Source organism: Castor canadensis, chromosome 10 (genome assembly GCF_047511655.1).
Source record: "Castor canadensis chromosome 10, mCasCan1.hap1v2, whole genome shotgun sequence".
Lineage (NCBI taxonomy): Eukaryota > Metazoa > Chordata > Mammalia > Rodentia > Castoridae > Castor > Castor canadensis.
In genome coordinates, this window is record NC_133395.1 from 144,915,394 (window position 1) to 144,943,285 (window position 27,892).

General features: G+C 51.4%; 1 protein-coding gene across 1 annotated transcript; it reads right to left on the reverse strand.

Moving 5' to 3' along the window:
• Positions 1–802: 802 nt before the first annotated feature.
• On the reverse strand, positions 803–27,580 carry Chst13 (carbohydrate sulfotransferase 13). Its single transcript, XM_020186349.2, has 3 exons — positions 27,453–27,580; positions 15,154–15,233; positions 803–10,806 (listed from the first exon to the last, which is right to left on the reverse strand). The coding sequence occupies exons 1-3, from the start codon at positions 27,532–27,534 to the stop codon at positions 9,964–9,966; spliced, it is 1,005 nt and encodes a 334-aa protein (XP_020041938.1). The 5' UTR covers positions 27,535–27,580; the 3' UTR covers positions 803–9,963.
• Positions 27,581–27,892: the final 312 nt, after the last annotated feature.

A 27,892-nucleotide genomic window follows, 5' to 3' on the forward strand; every position in this document is an offset into this window, starting at 1 on the left:
AGGTTATTGTTCCCAGCTTCCCTTGCAACTGTGCACGGCGAGGTTCCCTCCAATGGTGGTGAACTGCCAATGGAACGTGCAGTCCTGTGCATTCTTCCTTTCCTTCCCATATTCTGATGCTTGAAAAATGAATGGTGCACTCTTGTGGACGACATGGAAGAGGGCCAGGCCCTCGGGATGGGAAAGCCCCATGAAGCAGCTGTCCCACCAACACTCCTCCCTCTGAACAAGAAAACACATCTTACTTTTGTTAAGCCTTTGTCACTGGCAGCTGCACCAATTCAGGAGATTTTCCTGATTCAGGAGTGACAGCATCACTGGTCTCTGGCAAAGTCAGCACCCTGCGTTCTTGGCTGCCAACCTCTTAAAGTGTGTGGATGACACCCAATCTGAAGGCAGCCCAGTTCTTGCCTTCACCCCGAGGCAATTGCTGAAGCCCGGGTGCAGTTGGAGGTGCCTGTTAACCTGAATGATGTGTGGCATTGTGTTGTTTGCCGGTCATGGGGATCTACATTTGCTAGTTTGTGTGTGTGTGTGTGTGTGTGTGCCCGTGCACGCTGTAAGTACATTGTGGCATTTACAAAGTTCTTACAATATATCAAACATATATCATACTTAAATTCACCCCCTCCATCATTCTCCTTTACCCCGTCCCCCCATTCCTAGAACAGCTTCAACAGGTCTCAGTTTTCTATTTGCATACTTGTGTACAGAGGATTTCCACCATATTCACCCTCCAGCCCCCTTTCCTTATATCCTCCATCTTCCCACTGGTACTACCCACCCCCACCCCCAGACAGGACCTGTTCTGCCCTCATTTTATTTTTTTAAATGACATTTCTGTTTGCTTAAGATAGCTATACAGGGGCTTTCCTTGTGACGTTTCCACTTATATATGTATTATAACCCGAATTGGTTCATCTCCTTTATTTTTCTCCTTTCTACCTTAGTCCCCTTCTTATGGGGATTTCAACAGGTTTAAAAATTCTATATTCATTCTTGTATGGGAAACACATCAACCATATTCACCTTCTTAACTTCCTTCTTTTACCCTCTCTGTCATATGTGACCGCGTCTTAGTGTGACCTGTTTTGTGTAATGTTGCTTGTATTTGTGTTGGGTCTGTATCCACATATGAGAGAACATGTATCTGCCAGATCTTAAGCCTGGAAACATGTGACTTGGGAAGCTGCCTACACAAGGCGTCAAAATAGAACTGAAACAAAGTAAAACAAAGCAAACAAAAACCCAAAGAAAACGCATCACACATCCAAAAACTTTGGGAACATTTTCCTGACAATAAAAGCCAGAAAGAGCGAAAGAACATTTAAACTTTTAAATAGGTGTTTAAAAGTTACCTGCGTCTTGGGAAGGAAGCTGCCAACACTGCCTTGTTTTAAGGAACTGAGAAGTAACGGGTAATTTTAAGTAAGTTGAAATGCCATATTGTAGCAAGAAAGGGGAGGCCAGAAAAGAAACAGACAGGCTGGTGTTCTAACAACGAGACAGTGGGAGGGGATGGCACAGCAGAAAGATAAAACTTACAGAATTGAAACATGAAGGTCATATAGCACTGGGGGAATGAAATAGCCAATGAAGTCACATGCAGCCGTAAGTGGGTTGAGTTTTTCTTTTTGCTTCTGTAACCTGCTTGCAAGGGTTTATAAGGTGAGACTCCTTTGTTCTCGGGGCTCAGCCCTGGGTCAGTGCTGGCACAATAAACGTTGCTTCCTGCTAAACTGCCTCAGAGACCCCTATCTCAGCTCATAATTTCCCACAACATCACTCGGGGGATCGTCCGGGATTACGGGAGACCCCTGTCACTGGGGTGCATCCCCCGGACCACTGGGAGAAGATCCCACCATGCACCAATGAACAGCTTGATCCAGATGGGGGATTCATCCTCCCAGAGAGTCGGGGTGAGGGCCTCAGATGCACAAAGGAACCCACTGAGGTGCAGGAACCAATTTAGGAGTACTGCTCCTCATATTGGTAAGAACCTGGGTTCGAATTCAGGCCTGCCTCAGGAGGCAGAAGGGGAGTCTGATCACCTCCCAGAGACTGCTAAGGAACTGCCTGTTGGGGTGAAACCGTGTCTCTCAGGTTTAGGGAGCAGGATGGAAGGTATTGTGCCATGCGAGAGTGTATAAAACTGTGAGCCTGAGACGCAGCCCAGCTGCGAAGTGAGTGAGGAGTCCCGATCCTCAGTTCTGTGGTGAACTCATACGGTCACGGGTGAGCCCCAGTGGGGCCTCTGGTCCAGGTTTATACAGACTCACTAGGGCCAAAGAGTCGCCTAAGTCCCCGTGGTGAGGGGAGCAGCAGGAGACGGACAAAGTGAGTGCTTTTCCAAAACCCCTCCCCCTCTGTCTGTCTGGCCATCTGGAGACAGGAGGAGATGGGTGGAAATCAGAGTAAAAACACTCCCTTGGAGTGTATGATTAATCATTTTAAAACGGGATTTAATGGACACTATGGAGTTAAGTTAACTCCTAACAAGCTAAACATCCTTTGTGAAGTAGATTGGCCTGCTTTTGGTGTAGGATGGCCCCCAGAAGGGTCACTAGATAAACTGTGGTTAATAAAGTTTACAGAGCAAGTGTTAAAAAAAAAAAAAAAAAAGCTAACACCCCGGAGAATGGGAAAAGCCAGGAGGCTAAAACTGATCTTCAAAGACCAGACTCTGTTCTTTATTTAAATTCAGGTACCAATTTATTGGGAGGACTGAGGAAGAATCAGAGTCTTTCAGTCTTGATGGGTAGCTTTGTGCCCCACTTTGCATATCTTCACCCAAAATGGGCATCCTGAAGGAGGACTGAGGCTCAGCACTAACTGAGCTCTTACAAAAATTAACACATGAAGGGTGGACTTGCACTGATACATAAGATCTGGTCTAACTTTAAAAAAAGAAATGTTGCAGAAAGGTTGTAAATATAGAGAGGAAAAATGGAGAAATGAAAACAAAACTGGGATAAGGTCATCATGGATGAACTGAGGAAAGAAAGAGAAACAAAAAGAAAAGTCATAAAATGTTTGGAGACAAAAAAAGGATAAAAGGTTTAATACACTTCTTCAGTTGAGTTTTTATGTCTTAAAAATAAAAAGTAAATAGAAAACAATTTAGGATTATTAAAATATGCCAGAAATACTGAATTTGCTGACACCTTTACTTCTAGGGAGCATAAACAGGGAGAACCTACCTAAAAGGGTAAAAAAAAGAGCAATTTTGACAGTTGCTAGTAAAAAAACAAAACAAAACAAAAAAAAACCTGTTCCAAAAGGTTGGTGCAGTAAGCTTGGTCTGTCATTGAGACAGTCATGAGATGCTTATGCTTCTCTTGCTAATGACTGGTCAGCTTATGCATCCATCTAATGGTGTGCTCACAGTGTGTGTGTGTAAACACCTTGAGAACAGTTCTTATTACAAAGTCAGTGTAAAAATTATTACTCTGTCTGTTGCTACTTTTAAGAAAACAGGTTATTAAACTTATTTCAGTCAGGTCTCACTAAACGCAGGCATTCCAGGGTTAACACTCCAGTTCAGACCAGAGGAGAGGAAAAAAAAACAGTGGGGGCCCACAGCCTGCAGCAAACATCTTGGAATTTGGGTATTTAAAGAAATGACCTTCGCATGTTTCATTCTGCCATAATTACAATCTGGAATTTAATTCTCTCTTATAATACATGGGTCTACTAACAAATGAGCTTTCTATAAATTGCTTTTATACAAAAATAATTTGAAGGTTGTTCTCTTTCTTGTTTTTTCATACAAATGTAAGGCTCTAAGTTAAAAGGTTTCATGAGTTATTTTCAACAAATAACAAAAATATATAAAAGGTATTAAGGATAATGACAAGCTCCCCTAGAGGTACATATTAAGTTGTCACAAAGATGTAGATAGATGCTTATGTAAGTGGTTAACCAAAATCTAAGAGTTACATTAAAGGTTTTATAAGGTCAAAATTCAACATACTGATGTTAAACTAAAACTTCATTCTCTAAGCTCATAACAACAAGGCTATCTTTAAAATATTGCATTGCTCTTAATAACATTTACAAAAACTTGCCTCAAAAAATGGTTTTTGTTTTGTCAAGATAACTGTCAAAAAATTTTGGTGCTACAGGTTAATCCACAAGTTTGTGAAGACCACAAGAATTTATTCAAACACAGAGAGGCAAGAGGCAGCTGAGCACAGGGAGTGCTGCTGCACTGTGCACTGATACAAAGATTGAGACAGATTTACTTATGTAAAACAAAGGCAAAGTACCCCCTCCGGATAGGATAACAAATAAATAAATAAATAAATAACTCAAAAAGGAGCACTACACTGGAAGTCAAGACCTCAACAGAGTGGAGGTGTTAGTGCTACTCCTTCCACATGTTGGATGGAGGGAGTTTTTGGCTTGGGAGGGCCAGATTGGGCCTGTTATTTTAAGAGGGGGGGTCCATTGACTACAGGTTGGTGGGATCCTGCTGTATGTCATGAGCCATCTGTTAATGTCAGCAATCTGGGATGTGATCCCTTATCAACATCTGAGCCATGATTCTTGGCCACTATGTTTCCTAACTCCACACTTAGTCCCCATAAATATTTACCTGTGTTCTCTGGTGATTTTTGTTGGGGTCTTAACTACTAAAGTAACTGAGTCATGTTAATCTAAGAGTTGGTTTATGTTGGGGTTAACAATGAAGACATCCATGTTAGGACTAGATCCCCTCCCCCTTGCAGATGGCATACCTTTATCTCCCTGGATGGATGCCAAGAATAGTTGGGCAGACAGTGACCTAACTACAACTTAGCTTTCTTGGTTTCCCAGCAACAGTATCTCTCAGTGACCTTCCTGGTACTTTTCCACTAGCCCCCTATATCTATATCTATGTGTATGGCAATGGGCTCTAGCTCTCTTGCTGGGGTCCCCCTCCACAAGGCTCCTGCCTAAACAATAAACCCTAAACTGGTGTTTAAGCCATCTCTCTGCCTCTTCTATACCTTATTTTCTAACAGTTTATATAAAACTTTCTAGATGACCTCATGGCTAAACAACTGTTATCTTGGGTGATTCTAATACAGTTGGTATCCTGTATGTGTCTGTGACTGGGCTATTTGGGGTCACTGACCCTGTTCTCCTCCCCCAACTGATAAAAAAAATCTACTGTTTTACTTCAAGAACAACTAAACTAATATGTATATATAACCTCTATAAAGTTGTGATGCTGTTGCTGGTTCCTATATTTATGTCTTCCAAGTATATCAAGCCCTTCAGTCTACAGCCCTACCATCCTGAACGCGCCCGACCGCATCTGATCTCGGAAGCTAAGCTGGGTCGGGCCTGGTCAATACTTGGATGGAGGACAGACCTTCAGAGGAGACTGCTCAGCGACAAGCAGTTTGGAGACAAGCGGGGAAATGGCATCAAAGTTCCAATGGAGTCACTGGTGCCAGACCTCCCAGAAATAACCAAGGCTGAGAGGATTAAAGAAATGGTTCTCATGCATGTGTGGCCATCTGGCATTAAAGCCCTTCCAGACACAAACTCACATTTTTAGATAGGGTCTCCTACTTAAATAGAGACAAAATGACTATTTTTACTGGCTCTAAACGTGTCCTTTGATACTTAAAGATGGTGGTTTTGACTATTTTAAAACAACGCATTTTCTTGGACATATATACTGATAATATACTGTTGCCATGGTAATTCTACTCAGTTAAAAAATTACATTGTCTGGATTAAAAAAAAAAAAATATATATATATATATATAATGTCCACCCATTAAAACCCCATTGGAGGGCCCTTTTGTTGTTATTTTGTCTACTCCCACTGCAGTTAAAGGAGCAGAGATTGTTCCTTGGATCCACCACAGCCAAGTCAAACCAGCTTCTCTAAAATGGGAGTGCATCCCTGATCCAGCTTCACTATGCAAAATCACCCTCTGGAACCTGAGCACCCTCTCCTGGCAGGACTCCTCCTCTGCTTCCCAGGAAACAACAGAAGACCAAGAACGGCAGGACAACAGCTCTGCTCCAGTCACACCTTGAAAGCCGACTAGTCTACACATGACAGAAGTTGAGGAATCGACTCTCCAACGGGACAACAAAACTGTTTTTTACACCAGTTATCTCACTGTGAGGCACTGTCCCCTTGTCTGTATCCATTGCTGCAGTTCTCAGCCTCGTCTTCGCCATAGGCTTGGCCCCCGCTGACTGGGCTCACAGTGAAAGGTCTCTGTTAGCTCTCTTCTCCCTCTTTTGGGCAGGATGCATAACTACTGTTTGTCACTGATGTGGTTTTCCCTTCACAGCCCCAGAGCCCTCCTCCTGTGACCTATGGATGCACACTACTCAGGCAGGAAGTGTTGTCACCAGGACTTTGCTCTTCCATACTTACCATTCCTGTGCTGGCTCTGTCATCGGGTCTTGCACTCACAGCCATACCACCTATCTAGGGTGCTCCATGGTGATCAGCATATCTGCTTCAGCCCCACTTACCGCCCTCGGGAGCAATGGTTAGAGATCAGGAGCAGTCCTCATCAGCCGCACCCAGGCGTTTAGCCCTGATAAACCAGTGTCAATGCTCTTTGATGCATGTGTGGTCATAGACAAGGGTGGGCGTGGAGGTACAGGCTGTAGCTGTGGGGCTGAGCTTGGGAAAGAGCCTGTACATCCAGTGAAAAGTATATGTACGGGGAGACAACGATAGCCTATGTGATGTAATGGTTCTTATTATTGCCCGTTTTGGAGTTGTGTTTCATGGGCCACATGGCAGAGGACACGCAACCCTCCTTCACAAGGGGACAGCTGCCCCTGACTGCACCCGTGGCACCTGTAACCCTGCAAATTTCACGGTACTTAAGCCATCAGATTGGACACGGGGACATATAATTGGCATGAGGATAGATGGAAAGGCCCTTGACTCTGGACTCTGATTCTGCACCTCAAATTAGTGACTGATACCCATGAGAGTTCCTCATACCAAGTTTTTCACTCCATTTATGAGGAAATGAGGAATGAATTTTCCATCTCTGCCAAAGCTAAAAACTTGTTCCTCTCACTGGCTGAGTCTATAGCCCAGCTTCATGACTTTTCTAATCTCCAGAGAGCATGGAACAATCTTACTGCAAACATAGATTGGCGGGCACCCAGGGGTGGATCTGTGGGAAGCAAGCTTATACAGTGCTTCCTATAGCACTGGGGGAATGAAATAGCCAATGAAGTCACATGCAGCCATATGTGGGTTGAGCTTTGTTCTTTGTGTCTGTAACCTGCTTGCAAGGGTATATAAGGTGAGACCCCTTTGTTCTCGGGGCTCAGCCTTTGGACACAAGTCCGCTGGGTCTGTGCCAGCAAAATAAACGTTGCTTCCTGCTAAACTGCCTCAGAGACTCCTATCTCAGCTCATAATTTCCCACAACGATATGACCTTTAGCTGCTGCCATCCATCCCTTGGGAAATTGGAATACGGTTTTAACAGACAGTCACTGGTCTGATTAAGACCTAGGCACCCTCATATCTTGTCCAGCTCTGCTCATATTATCCTGTCTTTCTCAGGTTATCCACTGACCCAGCCAAGGACCCCACCATTCGAGAGTGGTGGTCAGCCTGAGATCTGTGAGGACACAGATGCTCTACAGGACAGGAGGTAGAACCACCCCCCCAGCATAGCCAATGAGGAGGAAGTCTCCAGAACTGCCCACATTCCCTGCAGCCCTTGAAGGCCTGGATATGGCCCCTGCGTGGTGCAGGCCTGTGTGGTGGCAGATAGGACTATGTGCCTGCAATGTCATAGTACACAGGGATGTCTATGGGGGACACAGAAACAGCTGCCCGGTGAGAGGGACTGTATGTGACAGGCGTCAGCATGTGGAAGGGCAAGACAGCAGAGCTCAGGAAGACATCTAAGTGTGATACACCAAAGGGTGACATTCCAGCTGGCTTTCAGCTTCAGCAAACACATCTCATTGGATTGTGTAGGAGTTGGGTGAGCTGGAACAGGTGTGTGACATTGACACATGTGCAACAACAAAGCACACAATGACCTATAACCGTGTGTAAGGTCAGAATCCTTCCAATACACAGTGGCTCCTGGGCACAACCACAAGATTGGTCCCTCCCTCCTCAGCCTGGCTCGGAAGGGTGGAGCTGTGGCCCAGGATTCGTGGTAAAGATGCAGGGCCCTATGCTTTCTGTAACCCTCCAGCCTGGGGCAGGGCTTTGTGTGGCCCTCAGCAGCAGCTACAGCTCCTTCCCCAGATCCACACTGGCAAGGGACACAGCTTGGGACAACTCAGACAGGGGCATCCTCAGGGCCTCAGGCAGGTTCCTGAGGAAGACCCTGGCATAAGCAAAAGCCAGGAGTGAATGTGGCTGAGCCGCTGGCTTCTCTGCCCCTCATGGCTGGGGTTTGGCCTCATCTGTCAATCACTTCCCTGGGGTCCTTCTGCTCTTCCTGATAGAAATGGTGAGAAGGTGAGAGAACCTCTTCCAGCTCTGGCAGTCCCTGTCCTTGAGTGCCCAGGCTTAGGGGCTGCACGGAGACCCAGAGGCTCCCAGCTCCAGCCCTGAGACTAGGGGCCTTCTGCTCCAGGCTTTGGCCGCAGAGACCATGGCTCTAGCCACTCGGCTTGGGCACTCACTGCTCTGGGTTTAACCAGAGCACTTGGCAGCTCCTGTAATCCTGGGCTTCCAGCAGCCCTGAGCAGCAGCGGGCAGTGCCTGCTCATGTCACAGCTCCTGATAAAGCCTCAGGTGTCAGGACCCTCAGCCCTACAGTGGGTTGTGTTACAGCTCTTGGGTCTACAATGTCTAGACCCCTTGCCCTTAAAGCTTCGCAGCTCCCTACAACTCTTCCACCCACTAGGGCTGCAGTTTTTCTCTGACTCTTCACAGCCCTCTATTCTTCCTTCAGCCTCAGCTCTTGGCCCTCACTTGCCTTCTCTTTATTTCCACCATCCCTCATTGTCTGCACCACTGGTTTCTCCTCTGGTCGGTTCTGCCCCAGGTGCTCTCTGGAACGCCACACACTCTCTAATTGCTAGTTCTGTTGTCACTGCCATCTGTGGGTTACTGTGGAGGTGGCCTGGGTTCTGAGCTCTCTCCTTTGATCTTCATAACCAGCTAACATTATTATGACGTTTAGCAGCAGAAGAAACTGAGGCTCAGACTCAGTGAGTTGCCTGAGATCTGGCAGTCCATACCTCCAGAACAAATGGCCCAATAAAGGGGAAAAACTCCAAAAAGTGAGAAAGTAACAAAACACATCTATTTCAAAATCATGACTGCCCCAGCTCACCAAGGTTCTAGAATACATGCCATGTTGCACCCTGGACTCTCCCAGCACACGGGAAGACCTTGCAAAAGGTGGGACTTGGGCAAGGCCAGCCACATGAGGAAGGGTGACCCTGCTCTGTGTCAGGCTGGTGCCTGAGCAGTGCCCACTAACAGGTACAGCCCTATAGGATTCTAGCCAAGACAGGGCTTCTCTCGTTGGCTAGGTCTGCCCTGGCCAGGGTGGATGGGTGGGCACTGGGGACGGGCCACAGGCCACACAGAGCCAGGTGTCAAAATTCTACTTTGTTGCACCATGGACGGGTTCTGGGACAGACTTGACCAAGAAATGGTCTATCACAGCATAAAATATGGATTATGAAGTCCTTGCCCAGCCGGGCTCAGGTGTAGTGCCTGCCACCTGGTGCAGGTGGAAGAAACAAGCATCAAGTCATAGGCAGAGGCAGGCATACAGGCATATGGCCACCTGAGGAGGGCTGGACTGAGCTCGGCCAGGAGTCACCTGAGCCCAGGCAGACTGGTCTGCTAGTGTGTGTGCAAAAAGGGATCCCCCGCCCAGCTTTGACAGCACGAGCATGTCTTTGGGTCTTGTGAGAAACGCACATGATCGGGTCCCATCCCAGACCTCCAAGGAGCGGCTTGCGTCTTGGGGGAACGAGGGGCACACTCCACCTTGAGCTAACTCAGCCGCAGGTAGGAGGGAGCAGAGTAGTTGAAGAGCAGGAAGTCCATCTTGTAGAGGTCAAAGAGCCGCTGCTGGTAGAAGGGGCTGATGTCCTGGAAGAGGAGAGCAGCCTGCTCGCGCGCAGGGTCCGCTTTGGGCCGCGGCGGCGCGGGGAAGCGCAGGCCCGGGGCGCCCACCAAGCCCAGCAGGAAAGCGGCGTCATCCGCCAGCGTCTCGAACTTGCCCACCACGTCGTAGCGCAGGCGGCACGGGTGGCAGAGAGCGTGCGCGCGCTCCCAGTGCTCGTTGAAAGGCTCGTCGCGGCGCGTGCGTGGGTCCAGCAGGTAGGCCAGGAACTCGGCGAAGCGCACGTCGTGGCCGCGCGCCAGCGCGTCGGGGTGCGCGCGCGGCCGCAGGCGCCGCACGATGCGCGTGCCGTAGCGCCGCTGGAAGGCCTCGCTGTAGGGCCGCGCGAACTTGTTGCGGTAGGCGGACGCCAGGCGCTCGAAGGGCTCGCGCACGAACAGGAAGGCCAGGTAGTCGCGCAGGCGCCGGTTGATCTCGGCCGGGCTGAAGTCGGCCAGCGAGGGCAGGCGGCCCGGCGCGTGCGCCTCGTGCGCCGGGATGGCGCGGGGGTCGCCGTGCGCGCGGCCGCTCAGCGCCAGCAGCACGCGCTTCCAGTTGGTGCAGGCCACCTTGGGCACGTAGCAGTAGAGCAGGCCGTGCGCGTCGTCCACCAGCACGTGCCGCAGGTCCTCGGGCCGCAGCAGGCGCTGTCGGCGCGTGTGGCGGCTGCAGGCTCGGCGCAGCAGGTCCCGCCGCTGCCGGTGCAGCTCCACCAGGGGCGAGCGCGGGCCCTGCGGGCGACAGGCGGGCGGAGAGGGGCGGGGGTTGGGGGGACGCGCGTCAGAGCCATGGCGCCGCAGGCAGCCGGCCGAGGATGGGAGGAGTGCGCCCGGGGATTACGGCAGGGGCTGGGCCGCCACCAGGATTCGAACCCCAGAGCTGCGCACCAATCACCGGGTGTGTGGTTTGGGGCTCGGGGGTCTGTGCTGGGCTTGGGTTTTGAGGAAATAGAGACTGACTGTGAGGAGGCAGTTTAGGATGGGACGAAGCACAAGTGCCAGCTACTGTGCGCGCATGATGAGGGCGCTGCGAACGAATCGCCAAGGGCGGCGTACTCTGGATAGACAAGGAACCACGGGCACAGGTGACCACCTGCTCACTTTACCAAAAGCAGCATGCTATGTGACAACAGTGACTTTAGCTCCATAGAGGCCCGAGAAGTGTCCCACAGCCGCTTGCAGGGTATCGGTGATTTTAAATGATAAATTTGCTAATTTTGTATTTATGAATGGGCACAGTCCTTTGACCCTTGATTTACTTTCCCCGTCATCCCCTCTGCAACAAATTCTAACTTCAGTGCTTTGGGGCTGGAAGCTGGTCCTTTCTGACACTGTCCTCCCTCCCCTCCTCCATAAAATAATAACCACCAGCATTTATCTAGCACTTGCAGTGTGCTGTTCACCCACAACTCTAAATTCAGTATTATTGGGAGGAGCACAGGCCCAGCCCACCCGGCCTGCCTCAGCATGCAGAGACCCAGGCAGCGCCCCTGAGTCCCCTCAAATCCCTTCTGCCTCAAATGGGTCCTCATCCCAGGACAACCCTCTGCCACCACCCCTCCCCCATGCTTTTTTGTCTGAGTTCTTAAAAGAATGTGTGTTAATTGCTTAAAATTATATTAAAAGCCTTTGGGATCTAGTAAGAAAAAAACCGTAAATATTGGTGGAGATGTGGGGAAAATGGAACCTTCATAGGTTGCTGGTGGGACTGTGAAATGGTACTGTTGCTGTGGGAAGCAGCTGGGCAGCTTCCCCCCAAAAGTGAACATAGGATCTAGCAATGTCCTCTCAGGTATACCACACCCAAGAGAACTAAAAACGTGTGACACACAAAAACTTGTAGGTGGATGTTCGTAGATTATTCCTACTTACTAAAAAGTGCAAACAACCCACATGTCCGTCAGCGATGAGTGGATAAACAGTACATGGTATATCCAGATAACGGAATATTATTCAGCCATAAAAAGAATGAAATTCTGACCTATGTTGCGACATAATTAAACCTTGAAAACATAGTGCTACCTGAAAGAAGCCAGACACAAAAGGGCAAATACTCTAAGTTTCCTTTTTTATGAAATGACCGGAACTGGCCACTTCTCCTAAGGAAACAGCCTCAGGGTATTTCAGTCCAGAGGAGGTCAGAGCCGCAAAGTGGAGCCCCCATCCCGCACCTGTGTGAAGTGTCTGATGTCAGTGGAACACATGCATGCACACGGCACCCGCACACTGCACACCTGTGCTTCTGGTGGTTCTTAAAGTATTCCACAGGTGTCCAAGGTACACTAAGTGAAAAAACCCAAAGTGAGAACCAGGAGCTTTCCTTTTGTGTTTAGAGGGCAGGGCAGGAAACTGCAACTCTTCCAGGAAGGACCAGAGTGGGATGCTTTTTCTTTTACAGGTAAGAAGTGACACAGTCACAGGATCCACAGGGCTGGGACTTGCTTCAGAGCAGCCCGGGGTGGGAGGGAGACAGGGTGAGGATGTGGGGTTCCTGTGCTGATTCCTGAAAATGACAAAGGCAAAGACAGAGGCGTGGACACACACAGCTATGGGCGAGTTTGGAGAGGTTAGTAGGAGCCAGGACAGCACAGCTGGCATGCCTAGAACCTTCCTGGAAGGCCTCACGGGGACTGGTCGAGAACCAGGGTGGGATGGACACTGGTCCTCGCTGGACTCTTGTCCTTCAGTGCTCATTATGTTGCTGGGTCACAGCGTCACCATGGGGGTGGCTGCTGAGTTGAGCCATGGCCACAGGGACTTGGAGGCACCTGGAAGGTCCTGTTCTCCCTGTCAGGAATGGTGTCTAGAGCCTGGCTGTGCACAGCACCAGCAGGCTGTACTCTGGGGGCCTCCAGACCACTCAACATGGGCCCTGCAGCAGGGAACGCCAGCCATCCACACAGTGGACAGCACTGTTTCCTTGCCAGCTGACCCCTCTGTCATGAGCCTGTACCCAGACTCAGGAGGAACCAGCCATGTAAACTCACATGCTACAACAATGGGTCCAGGGTGGCCATGTGGCCTGGTTCTGGCCAGAGAGAGGTTAAGGGAAGTCTGTTAGCAAGAAAGACTTTCCTTTAGGGAAAAAAAAAAAGGAGGGATTTATCCCATCCCTCCCTTTCTGCCTGAGATACTCTCCTGTGAGATGTCTGGAGCCCTGGTAGACATCTTGCATCCATGAGGCAACACATCCATGACAGAGGTCAACATCCAGTATAGCAGTGGTTGAGGTGTTACTGCTGTCTCTGAGAATCTTGGAAACTAAACTGTCCTGATGGCTTAAAGCAGCCTCATTCAGCACTGCTTTTGCTTCTAGACTGATAACTACCAAGACAGTCAACACTACCCCATTTAACAGATGAGAAAACCCAGGCTGTAAGGAAATGAGTTGACTGAGGTCACACAGCACTCAAGTAGGGAAGCTGGGTTCACCTTGGGTCCTCTGGGATGCCAGAGCTGGTGTTGTGCCACTGGCCTGGGGCTGTGTCCTGCAGCCACTGTCCTCATCCCTTCCAATAGCTGCCTGCATTCCTAGCTGGCTCAGTGTTGGTGAGCTCTGTGCCCTCTGCAGGGACTGAGGTGCATCTGTAAGCAGGAACGATCACACCTCACCGTATGGGGTTCAGGAGGAGTAAATGAGTCCATATGCCCAGCACAGGGTCAGCATTGTCTGCTGTGGTCACATACCCAGACCCAAGGCTAGACACCAACAGTCACCATCTGTCCCTCCAAACCTTCCAGAGCCAGTGGAACCCAAGGCCCTACTGAGAGCATGGTCTCCCCTCAGCCTGCTGTGTGACTCAGGGCAAGCCAGTCACCCTCTCTGAACCAAGGATTCCCTGCCTGGAACCTGAGGTGTGGGCCAGATGAGCTCATGGGCCCCAGCTCAGCCCCAGGCTTCAGTGAGCAGCCCACACTCAACCCCACACTGATTGCTCTCCATGCACTAGCCTGGAAGAGAACTTTCTGAAGGTAAAAGTCTGACTGTGTCTCTCCCTTAAAGCCCTCCATGGCTCCCTACTGCCCTTGCTACACCTGTGGGGCACACCTGAGAGATGTGCCCATCTCTCCCAGCACCTCTTCTCTCCTGCCTGTCACTTTCCGCTGCACCTCCTACTTCCCCTTCAGAGCAGGCAGCAGCTGCCTTTCAGCGCAGCTAATATGGACTGGGCTGTCAGTCAGATCCACTGTCAGCCCCACAGGACAGGGACCCGGCCACTGTCTGCCAGCAGATCTCAGCACACTGGGCGCAGCCTGCATGCAGTAGGGGTTCGGTGCACACTATCTGCCCAATGCTTCTCTGCATGTGAGCCTGGGGCGTGGGGCTTCCAGCAAAATACAGTTGGCCCCTGACCTACGTTGGTTTGAATTCTGACTTGACTGCGGCCTACTTTGGCGCAAAGGCGATACACACTCCGCAGAAATCACATTTTGAATTTTGGGTTTAGGCCTTTTCCTGGGCTAGCGATAAGGCGCAGGGATCCAGTCTCCCAGTGCACAGCACCGCAGTGAGCCACAGCTCCCAGGCAGCCCGTGGTCACGGGGAACCAGCTGTCCTCTAGGGGGTGCTCGGTGACCGTGCTGGATGGCCCACAGGTCAGGTGCGTTAGATGGGTCTTTGACTTCCCATATTTCACAACGGGTTTCTCGGGACATAAGCCCATCGTGAGCCCGGAGCGTCTGTACAGCTGTGTATGTGAGTGGGCTGGGGGCCATGTGTGTGCACAGCAGGAGCCGAGCGCATGGACTTGGTCCACCTGCACCCAGCACACGTCCTTGTCCTGGTACATACTGAAATTCGACCCAGGTCTGCCTTCCTCTCTAATGCCTGCAGGTACCGAGTGTGGCCTCAAGCTACTGTGGGATGGATGAAAGGTGGGAAGAGGGGTGGAAACCCTGGGGCTCCCACCTTATCCCTGAGACTTGCCCAGACACGTTCTCCAGTAGAGTGTGGGACTGGGGAAGATGTACCCCTGCCCCAGGGTGGGTCTGACCCCCTGCCAGCAGGTGCACATGGAGCTCTGGGTTCCCATGGCTGGGAGAGCAGGGAGACTTCCCTGGATGGTTCTGTCCACCTACCTGGTCCAGGTCATACAGCAGCTGCCGAGGACTCCTCATCCCACGGCGCCAGCTGGAGCCCAGAGTCCTGTCATCAAATGCTGTAGGACACAAGGAGAGAGCTGTCACTGCTGACCAGGTGAGCTGGCCATAGACAGAGGTTGGGAGGGTTGGGCAGCCCACCATGGGCCCACTGGACCCACCGCTGGGACTGAGTTTTTCCCGTTTCCCCTGCCGCATGGGGGCTTGGTGGAGTATAGAGGTCACAGACAGGGCTCTTGGTCCACCAGGGCAGTGTCCCTGGGTCATTCCTGCCCCCATATCCTGCCCTCCAAAGGCACAGGTTGCCAGGCAAGAGGGGAAAAGAGGAAGGCCGTACCCAGCCTACCAGCCCCACCCACTCCATCTGCCTGAGTCTCATGCCCATCTCTGCCAGGCCCGCATCAGTAGAGCCCTGAGGGGCTCACTGGTCTGTCCAGCACCCAAGGTTCTGGGTATGGGCATCCAGAAAGAGCTTGTCAGCCATGGAGGTCGTACAGCCAGGCTGCAGGCTCTCTGAGTGACAGCCCACCAGGTTGGGTGACCCACTGCGGACTCCTAAAGCCTGTGCAAGCCCAGCAATGGATATGTTCCCTCATGTGAATGCAGATTCACCTGTCACCAGAATGGAGCCCCTGGGGCAGGGACACTGTCTGTCTCATTGCTGGATTCCTCAGTTTCCCTAAGACTAAAACTCATTTGCCGATTTTTTTTTGTGGGTTTTTTTTTTTTCACCATACTGGGAAGTGAACCCAGGACCTCACGCATGCTAGGCAAGTGCTCTTCGCTTGAGTCACATCCCTGATCCTTTTGTTTGTATTTTGTTTTGAGACAGGATCTCACTACCTTTTTGCCTGGGCTGGCCTCCTGAATAGCTGGGATTATAGAAGTGAATACCATGCCAGAAGCTGATAATTTTACTCTTTTACTCAAAACCCATTTTAAGGAAAATCATTTTAAACACACTCAATGAATGCAAGCATGTAGACGGCCCCTGACAAAGATGATTTGACTTACAGTTTTCAACTGCGGTGGTGCCAAGGCATTGCATCGGGTAGAAAGTGTTCTTTGAATTGTGGTCTACCTTTCCCAGCTAGCAATGTGTGGCAGGACCCTCTCTTGATGCCGGCTGAGGCCACACGCACTGTGCGGCCAAGCATGAGGTTCCCTAGCTCGAGTATGTTGAGCATGTTTTACTTGTGACATTTTCAGGTAACCATGGAGCATCTCTGTTCTCTATAAAATGCTTGTAGTAGATGTAGATGATCACATGCACCTTAATAATATTTATTTGACTTTTTGAGACAGGTCTCCTTATGTAGCCTAGACTGACCTCAAACTCAAATCCTCTTGCCTCCACCTCCCAAGTGCTGGCATTACAAGCATGCACCACCACACTGGCTGATCATGTTCTTCTTGACTATGAACACCTTTATTAATAAACTGATGAAGTAGCAAGAAAGGGGAGGCCAGAAAAGAAACAGACAGGCTGTGTTCTGATAATGAGGCAGGGGGAGGGGATGGCACAGCAGAGAGAAAGAATTTAAACTTTTTGCTTCTGTAACCTGCTTACAAGGGTTTATAAGGTGAGACCCCTTTGTTCTTGGGATTCAGCCTCTGGACTGAGTCCACTGGGTCAGTGCCAGCACAATAAATGTTGCTTCCTGCTAATCTGCCTCAGAGACTCCTATCTCAGTTCATAATTTCCCACAACAATAGCACATAATGCAGTCTTTGGAAAAATTGCCAAAATTTTCAAAGCATCCGGCAAAACCTAACCAAGAAGCAAACAGAAAAGATTCAAATTACTAAAAACAGGAATGAAAGGATATTACTACCAACCTTAAAGAAGTAAGAAAAGATTGCAAGAAGATAATATGAACACTTGGAGGCCAAAAAATTAGATAACCTGTATAAATGGACAAATTTCTAGAAGGACAAATTCCTGAAATTGACTCAAGAAGACCTCAGTAGAAGGCAAGGCACAGGAGCTCATGCCTGTAATACCAGATACTCCTGAGGTAGAGATCAGGAAGATTGCAACTGGAGGCCAGCCCAGGCAAGAAGTTAGCTAGAACCCATCTCAACCAATAAACTGGGCATGCCTGTCATCCCAGCTATGCAGGATGCAGGAAGCATAAATAGGAGGATCACAGTCCAGGCCAGCCAGGCAAAAACGCAAGACCGTATTAACAAATAACTAAAGCAAGCTGGGCACTGGTGGCTCACACCTGTAATCCTAGCTAATCAGGAGGCAGAGATCAGGAGGATCGCAGTTCAAGGCAGCCAGGCAAATAGTTCATGAGACTGTATCCCAAAAATACCAACACAGAACAGGGCTAGCAGAGTGGCTCAAGTTGTAGAATGCCTGCCTAGCAAGCATGAGGCCCTGAGTTCAAGTCCCAGTACTGCCAAAAATTAAAAACTAAAGCAAAAATGTCTGGGGGCATGGCTCAAGAAGTAGAGCACCTGCCTAACAAGTGCAAGGCCCTGAGTTCAAACCCCAATAGCTAACAAAAGAAAAGAAATGAAAAGAAGAAAGAAAACCTCAATAGACCTGTAAGAGAGAAAGAGATTGAATTAGCGATTACAGAAATTCCTACAAAGACAAGCCCAGGATCAGTTGACTTTATGGGTGGATTTTACCAAATGCTCAAAGAAGAATTAATTCTTCATAAATTCTTTTGAGCAATGCAAAACGAGCAATCACTTCCCAAGTCGTGAGGCCACTGCTACCCTGATACCCAAACCAGACAGAGATGTCACAGGAAGACAGATGCCAAATCTTCAACCAGATACCAGCAAACCAAATCCAACACCATGTCTCATCCAAGCACATGTCTCAGCCAAGTAGGGTTTATCCCCTGAGTGCAAGGCATCACAACAAAACTCAGTTGGTGTTCTACACCTCAGTCATAGGATAAAGAAGAATGTGATCACTGCTGTGTATAGAAAAGCACTGGACAAAATCTAATACCCTTCTTCATGATGAAACACTGACCAAGCCAGAAACAGAAGGGAATGCCATCAAGGCACAGCTACCATAATGCTTACTGCTTCCTCCTCAAGACCAGGGATGGGGCGAGGACCCCCACCTTTGCCATGATACTTAGTGTTGCACTGGAAACTCTAGAAGGGGAAACTAAAGGCTGGAAAGAGAGAAGTAAGGCTGTGTCACTTGTGGGGACGTGGTCCTGTATATGTAGAAATCCCTAGAAACCCACATACGCCATTAGAGCTAGTAAGTTCAAGAAGGTTGACAGGTACAAGATTAATATACAAAATGGCAGATAATCAAAAGTGAAACTAAGAAAATGGCACATACAACAGCATCAAAGAGAACAAACTGAGAAGGAATAAACTGATTTTTAGAAAGGGTACACTTGGAGGATTGAAGGAATTTAAAGCTCTAAGTGGATGGATCAGCATTCTGTGCTCATGGATTGGAAGACTGCTGTGAAGATGGCAGTGCTCCCCATCCACATCTCCCAGAGCCAGCTGTGTGGCACAAGACTGAAGTCCCAGCCCAGGAGGCTCAGGCAGAAGAATCACTTTCAGGAGTCTGGAGCCAGCCTGGCAGCATAGCAAGACCCCATCTACTCATCTTTTTTTAAAAAAACCCAAATTCCAGCTGCCTTTTCCTGCAGAAATTGACTTTTCTTTCTGTGGTACTGGAGATCAAACCCAGGGCTTCATGCCTGCTGGACAAGCACTGTACCACTGAGCTACATTCCTAGCCCCGAAGTCAACAATGGGGCCTTACCTTCAAGGGAAAAGTGAGGGGGTTAGAATATCCAAACAAGGTGGCTTGTGGGTGGATGGGTTGGTGGGTTAGCTGATTGGTTTTCTTTGGGGGAGGTGTTGTTTGGTTGGGTTTTTGTTGTTTGGTTTGTTTGTTTTTTAAGACAGGATCTCACTATGTACCCCAGGCTGGCTTGCAGTTCACAATGAGATCCTACCTCAGCCTCCAGAGTGCTAGGATTATAAAAATACACCACCATGCCCAGCCCAAAACAATTTTAAAAATAACAAAGCTGGAAATTCATAATTTTTTAGTGGCACTGGGGTTTTGAACTCAGGGCTTCACACTTGGTAGGCAGGCACTCTACCACTTGAGCCATGCCGCCAGCCCTTTTGTTTTAGTTATTTTTCAGATAGCTTCTTGCACTTTTGCCCAGGCTGACCTGGAACCACAATCCTCCTGGCTGTATCTCCTATGTAGCTGGGATTTTATACATGAACAACCTTGCCTGCCTTGTTCATTGAAATAGGATCTCACTCCGTTTTTTCAGGCTTGCCTCAAACTGCAGTCAGTCACCCTACTGCCTCCCCAGTAGCCGGGATTACAGGGATGAGTCACTACACCCAGCAAAGGATTCACACCTTGTTTTTACCACTTACCACAAAGCTCCAGTGGTGCAGATTGTATGGTCAATAAATGATTATGATAGAAATCAATGAAGCAAAACCAAGAGGTCAGAAGCCCTAATATTTATAGCCAATTGATATGTAGTGACTAAATATCAGTCCAAAGGGGAAAGAATAGCGTTTTCAACAAATGGTGCTGGGTTACACAGACAGCCACTGCAAAAGAACGATGTGAGACCCCAACCTCATGCTATGTACAAAAATCAACTCAAAATGGATCATCAGCCTAAATGTAAGAGTTAAAACTATGAAACGCTTAGATGAAAACACAGTGTAAATCTCTATGACCCGAGACCAGGGGATGACTACTTAGATAGGACACCAGAAGCCTGAACAGCAAAAGAAAACATAGATAAATCAGACAGTGACAGCTTTTATGCTTCTAAGGATGCCATCAAGAAGGTAAAACAACAACCCAATAATTGGGAGAAGACACTGGCAAATCACGTTGCTTACAAGAGACTAGTACCCAGAATGTAGGGGGACCCCTATGACAATGAAAGACACCCCAAACTTCAATAGGCAAAGAAGCTGAATAGACCGTTCTCAAGATGGACAGATGGGCAGCAAGCACATGAAGATGCCCAGCATCAGTACCCATTAGGGGAATGAAAATCAAGCCACCAGAATGACTGTAACGGAAGACAGGGAAGGACGAGCCTCAGACAGCCATTGCTGGTGGGACGGTGAAATGGTGCAGCCATACGGAAAACAGCCAGGCAGCCTCCAAAAAGGCTTACCATATGGTCCAGCAGTTCCGCTCTGTAAATAGATTCCTAGAAATAAAAGAGCATGTTCACACAAAAGCCTGGGCACAGACGTCCCTGCCAACGTTTTCCTAACAGTCAAAAAATGGGGAAAATCCAATGAATGGATGCATGGGGCAGACAGTGTTAGAACGGTTGCCCAGCATGTGTGATGCGCCAGCACTGGGGGGGGGGGAAAGAAAATAAATGCAACCTAGTCACAAAGCGGCCTGTCACTTGAGTACAAACGGGAAAAGAGCACTGCTTCGTGCTCCAGCATGGATGGACCTTGTAAGCATTACGCCAAGTGAAAGAAGCCAGATGCCAATGGCCACCTAGGTGTGATTCATTCATATGCAGCGTGCAGAGCAGCCATAGACACAGAAAGTGGCTAGTGGTCTGGAATTACACAGGCGCACAGATCTTACATGCTAAAAACATCAGGCTGGGCTTTGTGTCCCTCTGACCAGGGACTGCAGAGGAGGCTCATGGCCTGCCTGTGCCTTGGGAATCGGGATGGGCCTAGCTTTAGAACTTCTGCCTGCTACTCAGACCCGGGAATCTCTGCATACCCTGTGCTGCCTTCCCAGCAGCTGGGCATGTCCGAGGAACACCACTGTCGTCAGAGAATGAGCTGGCAGGACACAGCAACAGAGTTAGCCCATCCCTCAAAGTGGGGGACGGTGCCAGGCTGGGGGTGGGTGGGTCTGGCCTCTGCCATTGGCCTAAGTGTAACAATAGTCACCATGTGCTGACCTGGGTGGCCCACACAGGATGGCAGCTCTCACCAGTTAGCCCATCCCTCAAAGTGGGGGACGGTGCCAGGCTGGGGGTGGGTGGGTCTGGCCTCTGCCATTGGCCTAAGTGTAACAATAGTCACCATGTGCTGACCTGGGTGGCCCACACAGGATGGCAGCTCTCACCACTACCTAGATCTGAGGAGGAAGTTGATCCTCCTCACCATTTTGCAGATGAGTGGGGTCCCTCTGACTTCAGGTCACCCAGTAAAGGGAGCTCTTCAGGGACACAGCTAGTGACCCGGGAAGAGCTGATGGGCACCAGGCTGTGGTTGAGGGCCAGGAGGAGCAGCCTACCTATCCCAGGGCCCATGACTCAGGCTCCTGGCCTTCGAGAAACACCTCCCCCCTTGTCTGAGGGCTCCCACTTCCTGGCTAGACCACAGTCTGCAGAAGAGTGGGTCCCATAACAGACCCCATGGGCCCCGGGGTGGAGGGTGGCAGGGAACAGGCCCCAGAGACAGGCCCAGAATAGCTGTGGTCACTGATTACAGGGCTAGGCTGCCTCCACCCAGCTCTGAGCAGCCCTGAGCCTGGCAGGATGGGCAGGATGGCCACGGACAGGAACAGATGGGCAGGAGAATCGGGATGGGGGGGTGGTCATGAAGGTCCCTGGGTCTAGCCCACTGGGGCCTGACTCCAAACAGGGCCACTCTGGAACACCACTGGCCTCCACTCCCATTATCTCAGCCCTCCTTGGCCTGTATCCTCAGCCCCCAGCTGGGCTTCAGGCCCCCCAGCCCAGGAGGGCACAGTGGGACATATGGCTGGAGAAACACCTAGCAGGAGGTTGCAGGGAGGTGGGGAGGGGAGGTGCCAGAGATTGGGAGAAAGCCCTGTGGAAGGACAGGTGACAGCTGGCAGAAGGAGACACAGAATCAGAGAAAAAACAGCAGCACTTCTGAAAGAACCCAAAGCAGGCAGAAGGATTTGAAAGGGAGAGAGCAACAGGGGACAAATGCCACAGCCTGGAAGACCCGGTCCTCAGGCCTGGGTGCCCATGCAGTGGTCAGGCCATTGCGACTATCCAGACAGGCCACAGTGCTCAGCCCAGGGTGCCATGTGAGGACCACTGACACCCTGCAGTGCCCAGCCCAGGGCAGGCACAGTGTTCACTGCAGTGTGGGTGGAGCTCCCAGTGAACTCAGGCATCTGCCCGGGGCCGGATTGCCCAGGAGGCCCCTGCAGTGCAGTGGCCGGGCCTTCAGAATTCTGGAGTGAGTGACACCAGCTTGTGCTGTAAACACATTGTGCATACTGACGTACGTCCTCCTGCTGGGTGGAAGCCATTATTGCCCTGTTTGTCAGGTGGGGAAAACGAGGGCCAGGAGGCCAGGAAACTTGCCCCAGGCCACAACTCATGTGCTGTAAGAACAGGATGAGAGCCAGACCCCCAGCACCAGCATTTGCATCCTTAACACCCAGGCCTCTTGGGCACTTGCTCTCTGTGTGCCTTTCTGTCCTCAAGGCTTCAGTCTCTGTTTTACTGGCTGAGGAGGGGAGGGTTGTGAGCAGCTCAAGGTCACAGGCAATTTGGCTTGGACGCCTGCAAATACTCCACAGCGGGGCCTCCCTGGCTGAGTACACTGCCATGAAATGCCACAGAGAAACCTGCAGCAGGCATGCCAGTCATCCCCCAACGCCCACTGCCTACAGAGGAAAGGGTGGCCCTGACCCCTGGAGGGGTGAGGGGCACAGGTCACCATCTGGGAAATGCTGTCAGGAGAGTCCCCAGCCCTGTGGGCAGAGATTGCAACAGCGGTTCCTGGTTAATGAGTTCTAGCTGGTCAGCATGTCGCAAGACAGAGAAGGAACAGCCAAGCCCATAGCACTGGCCACGGGAACCCTGGCCAGCACTGCCCTGCCCCATCCCTCCCCCAAGGGACTTTAGGGGAGACCTGGCCCCAGGATCAGGGGCATTCCTTCCTGTGATTAGGCCCAAGAGAAGACAACGTTGGACAAACCCTTACAAGTAAGAACAGCAATCCTGCCTCTTCTGAAGCCAGAGAGATCTTTCCCATTGTGTTTAATTTAAACTCTATTCACTGAACTCCACAGCCATCAGGAAGGGAGCCCTGGCCTGATCCCATGACTCATGGAGCCAGCAACCTGCACCCACTTGTCCCATCACTGCAGCCCATGGCAGCCCCATCGCTGTCCCGGACAGTCGGGACAGTCTCGGCACTTCACCAGTCTATTGCTACTCGTCCTAGCTGGGTGACCTCAGAACACGTAGCTGATTCCAGTTCCTTCCCAGGGCCCCTCCAGCACACCAGCACCTGGCTCACTCGGCTCTAACCATAGTGGTCTATCCTCCCACCTCAGGACCTTTGCACCGACTGTCCCTTCTGCCTGGGATGCTGGGATGACCTGGGTTGAAACTTGTCACTGATCAGATCTCAACTCCGTTGTCAGAGGGGGTCTCTCAGCCAGTCAAAACGGCACTCCACATCAGGGTCTTTCCCAGTCTCCCCTTTTAACTTGTTCATAGCATGGATTACGGCTGAAATAAATCACCATCTGTGTGGGCTGACCCTCCTGAAAGGTCCATTCTATAAGGAAGGAGGCTGTTCTATTTTCCTACAAGCCCTGTACCTTACCCAGTGTCAGTGACTATTTAAAGAGTGCCCACCTCCTGGCCTGCCATTCAAGTTCGTTATAGCTGGGCTCCAACTTACAGTACCTCTTTGGGTTGTATACCATAACTCCTCTCAAGGACCCTGAGCTCCACACACAGCACACAGCACATCATCCACAGGCCATTTCACTGCTCCCTACAATTTCCTTTCCTCATTTTCCCATCTGATAAACTCCTACCTACCCTGCAAAGCCCAACCCAAATGCCCCTGCCATGTAGAGTGGAAAGAATAAAGACTTGAGATTTAGACTGGAAATTAAATCCTGGCCCCACACCTCCTGGCTTGAAGAAGTCACTTCTTTTCTCTTGATCTCAGTTGTCCCCTCTGAAAAATGGGATTACCAATTCCTACTCCATTGAGCTGACTGACCATCCTGTCAGCTGGCTATTTCTCACAGTCCTCTCTGGAGGTTCCTGAGCTCTGGACACCAGCTATACCTGGGAATGGACAGCAGCAACTAGTGAGGGGCTATCTGTCCACTCTGACCTCATCTGGCTCTACCAGCCAAGGCCCAGCCTCTGCACTGGAGGACTCTGTTGTGGAGTCCTCGGGTCCTGTCCCTCCATGGCCAAGCATTTCTCAGCCCTCTCCACCCCGGTCTCAGCCTCGGCTACTGGGCTCTCCAGGAATCATTGTGCATGTCTGTGTCTATCCTGCACAAACCAAAATACCGGAACCTCGTTAAAAACCAGTGATGCTTGTGGGCTGCACAACCACACCTCAGGGGTGTGTGACCATCGTGGGTATCCTGGGCTGGAGATCAGGATACACAGGGGTGCCTAGGCACAGTGGGCCTGAGGTGCATGGAGAGGGAGAGGTTGGGGTGACACGGCCCAACCTGTGGCTCCAGGGTCCCTCCCTGCACCTCTCCAGGAAGAATGATGGATGAGAAATGCTGGGCTCCAAGAGCAGGGGCAAGGCCTGGAGGAAGAGGGCAGCGACCGGCCTGGAGGAAGAGGGCAGCGACCAGCCTGGCAAGGAGAGATGTGGTGGACTGCACTGGAACAGGATGTCTTTCCTCTGCCACCCCTCCCCTGCACCCAACTCAAGGGTCTCTGGAAGTCACCAGGGGCTCATCTAGCTCCAGAGGAACAGCCATAACTTCCAGAGAAGGAGCGCTGCTCAGCCCTGTGGAAGTTTCAGAAGGCAAACAGGTTATGGGGGGGAATAGCTATGGCACCATGGCACTGTCAGACCTCTACCTGGGGTGTCTGAGGGACAGAGGCTGCACAGTGGAGACCTTGGGTTTTACTGTTAAAAGTAAGCTCTTCCAGGGCAGAGAGATTTGTAAGTTTCATTCCTCATCATTTCCCAGACGCTTGGTAACTGCAGGTTAGTGGTGTGCCACCAGAATCTGGTTACCATGCCCAGGCAGTGATGCCAAGCAGAAGGGGTCCCTGGGGAGAAGATGTGGTGCCGGGGACCACAGTGTCTTAGGCAGCTGTTCCCCTCCACCTCCTCCAGCATTCCCTACTCCCCTGACTCCAGGCTCTGAGTCATTGTGGTGATGGGTCCTGGAGCAGGGACCCCTGCCACTGATGGGGGAGGGAAGGAGAGGGCAGGGCAGCTTGCCTAGGACAAGGAGTTGAAACTCCTCCTAGGTCTTGGGCCCTCATGCCCAGGAGGTCTGTGGCCCTCACAACACATCTGCCCCTTCCAACTTCAGCATAGTGGCAGGGACAACTCGCTGCAGTGAGGCCCAGGCAGCAGGATCCCCTGTAGCAGATTGGGGCCTGGCAGGAGAAAGGCTTGCCTTCAGCTGTCTTCCCACCCTCTGGGTGGGAGGCCCTTCCCAATTTAGGGGGAATGGAAGCCAGGGCCAGCAGGGGCCTTCCCAGCAGATAGTGAAGCCAAACTGCTGGTTGAGGGGGGCATGGCCGAGTGTAAAAGTGCAGCAGGACAGCCAGGCAGGGGCACAGCCCAGGCAAAAGCTCTCCCCCAGGCTTTGCAGGAGATGGGGGAGGTCAAAGGGAACAAGCCAGTACCTGGTGCCTCAGCTGTTTCTGTTCTCTCAAACCTGGGTGGAGGCGTTGGGGAGACACTGACACTTGATGCAGATAGTCTTTCAAATGAATGCCCCTCTGACAACACCCCAGGGCCCAGATGTTCAGCATCCCCTCCCTCCACACCTGCAGCAGAGGCTGAGCCTCTAAGGGGCAAGAGCCACCATGCCCTCCCCTGGCCTAGGACTGGGGAAACATCTGTCTCCTGAATGACAGGGAGCACAGGGACTGTGACAGCTGCAGGTTCACACCCCAGACTGACAGGGGCACTCCACTCAAGAAGATACAACTGCCTGCATCTGGCCTGCCAGCTCATGGCCATAGCACGGGGGTTGCAAGAGTGACTACAGATCCCTCCAGGGGATTTGGGGAGGTGTCCAGAGCTGGCCAACTCTGTCTGAACATGGAGGGGACATTGTTGAGTGGCAGGCTGAGTGGGCAGAGGCTGATGAGCACTGTCCAGGCCTCCCCAGCTTTGCACATGGACCCCAGCCAAAACCTGACCTCCATCCCCAGGGCAGTAAAGGAAAGAAGGGGAAAAAAGCCCTGACCCCAAGTGGAGGAGCCCAGTGTCACCTCAAGGATGGTAGCTGGCAAGCTGAAAAAGCTGTCTACTGTCACATTCCAGTTTACCTTCCTAAACCCCACTTTATAGATGGGACCACTGAGGCCATGAAGGGAGCGATGAGCCCCAGAAGGTGAGGCTTCAGTTCACCAGCTTAGACCCACTGGATCTCGCCTTGGTAAGTGCCATCCTGATCCCAGTGCTCCCCTGTCCCTGACCAAAATGGGGTGTGGATTTGTCTGGCAAATTCCAAGGGTGGGACTTGGGGGTCCTCAGAGCCAACATGGATAGGTAAGCAGGACCTATCCAGGACAAACAGGGAAAGGCAGACAGTCATCACATCGGGGTCATGGCCTGGGCACTTCCAGCCCCAGACATGTCATGGAGCCTTACTTAGATGTCCACAAGTTTCCTTAAACTTTCTGGCCTCCGTTTCCTCCTTTATGAAGTGTAGGATTTGGGGTGGAGCAGTACACTCAGAGACTCAGTTGCAGTGCCTGGCTATCCCACCTGGGAGAGCAGGTACTCAGCTCTGCCAGGCCCTGAGGGATGCTAAGAGGCGTGGTCCTTCTCTGTGGGACTTCAGGGTGGAGCAGGGCTCTGGGGAGCACTACCCACCGCAGATGGACAACTGCGGACAGGAGCTCAAGCTTCTCCCATGCCTGTCCCGCTTACACCGCTGACACTACATGGGGCGGGGGGGGAGGTCTTCCCGGGGCCAAAGGCAGTGCGGGGCAGAGACACACGAAACCGCATTCCCGGACTGGCCAGGTGCCCTCCACCACAGCTGACCCAGGCCTCCAGGTACAGGCTGGAAGATGGGGTGCGAGACCTCTGCAGGGTGTGGAGGGCGTCTAGAGCCTGTTTGGGCCCTAACAGTGTCCCCGTCTATCATTGTGACCCCCTAGCCCAGGGAGGAGCCGGCAGGTGCCTCCAGCCCCCCGGAGGGGCTCGGCTGGTTGAGGCGGGGGCGCGAGGCTCGGACGCCAGGGTGGACACGCAGCAGGGCAGCGGGGCAGCGGGTCCGCGGGGAGGGCGAGCGCTCAACCTCCGCGGGTCGGTGGCGTCGGGGGCGGGTACGGACGGGCGGCGGCGACACTTACCCCGACGCAGGGCGCGGGGCCCCGTGCAGAGGAGCAGGAGCGTGGCGCCCAGACACACGGCCACCAACACGCGTCTCCCCATGCTGCGCCCAGCGAGCAGCGGGCGGCACTCCAGCTTTGGCCAGGCTGAGGTGCCGGGTCCAGGCCCCGCCCCGTCCCGGACCCCGCCCCGCCCCAGGCCCCTCCCCGCCCCAGGCCCTGCCCATCCTCAGGCCCTGCCCCTGCCCCGCTGCGGGTACCCAGACGCACTGCCCAGCCTTGTAGGAAGGTGGGAAGGATTGGGGCACAGCCGTGGCTGGACTTTGGTTCCACAAGCCCCTACTGTTACCAATCAGCTGTCTGGGGTCCTGCTCAGAAGAGAAATGAGGAACAGGTGAGAACCTTTTGAAGCGCTTCTACTCACAGTCCAGAGCCCTCGAGAGAGCCCAGGCTTAGGGGCT

Excerpts from the sequence above, each read along its gene's own strand:
- Chst13 (XM_020186349.2), bottom strand. The coding sequence starts at position 27,534 with ATGGGGAGACGCGTGTTGGTGGCCGTGTGTCTGGGCGCCACGCTCCTG. Across the intron at positions 15,234-27,452 it reads GCCCCGCGCCCTGCGTCGGG|CATTTGATGACAGGACTCTG; the intron begins GTAAGTGTCGCC and ends TGTGTCCTACAG. Across the intron at positions 10,807-15,153 it reads TGCTGTATGACCTGGACCAG|GGCCCGCGCTCGCCCCTGGT; the intron begins GTAGGTGGACAG and ends TGTCGCCCGCAG.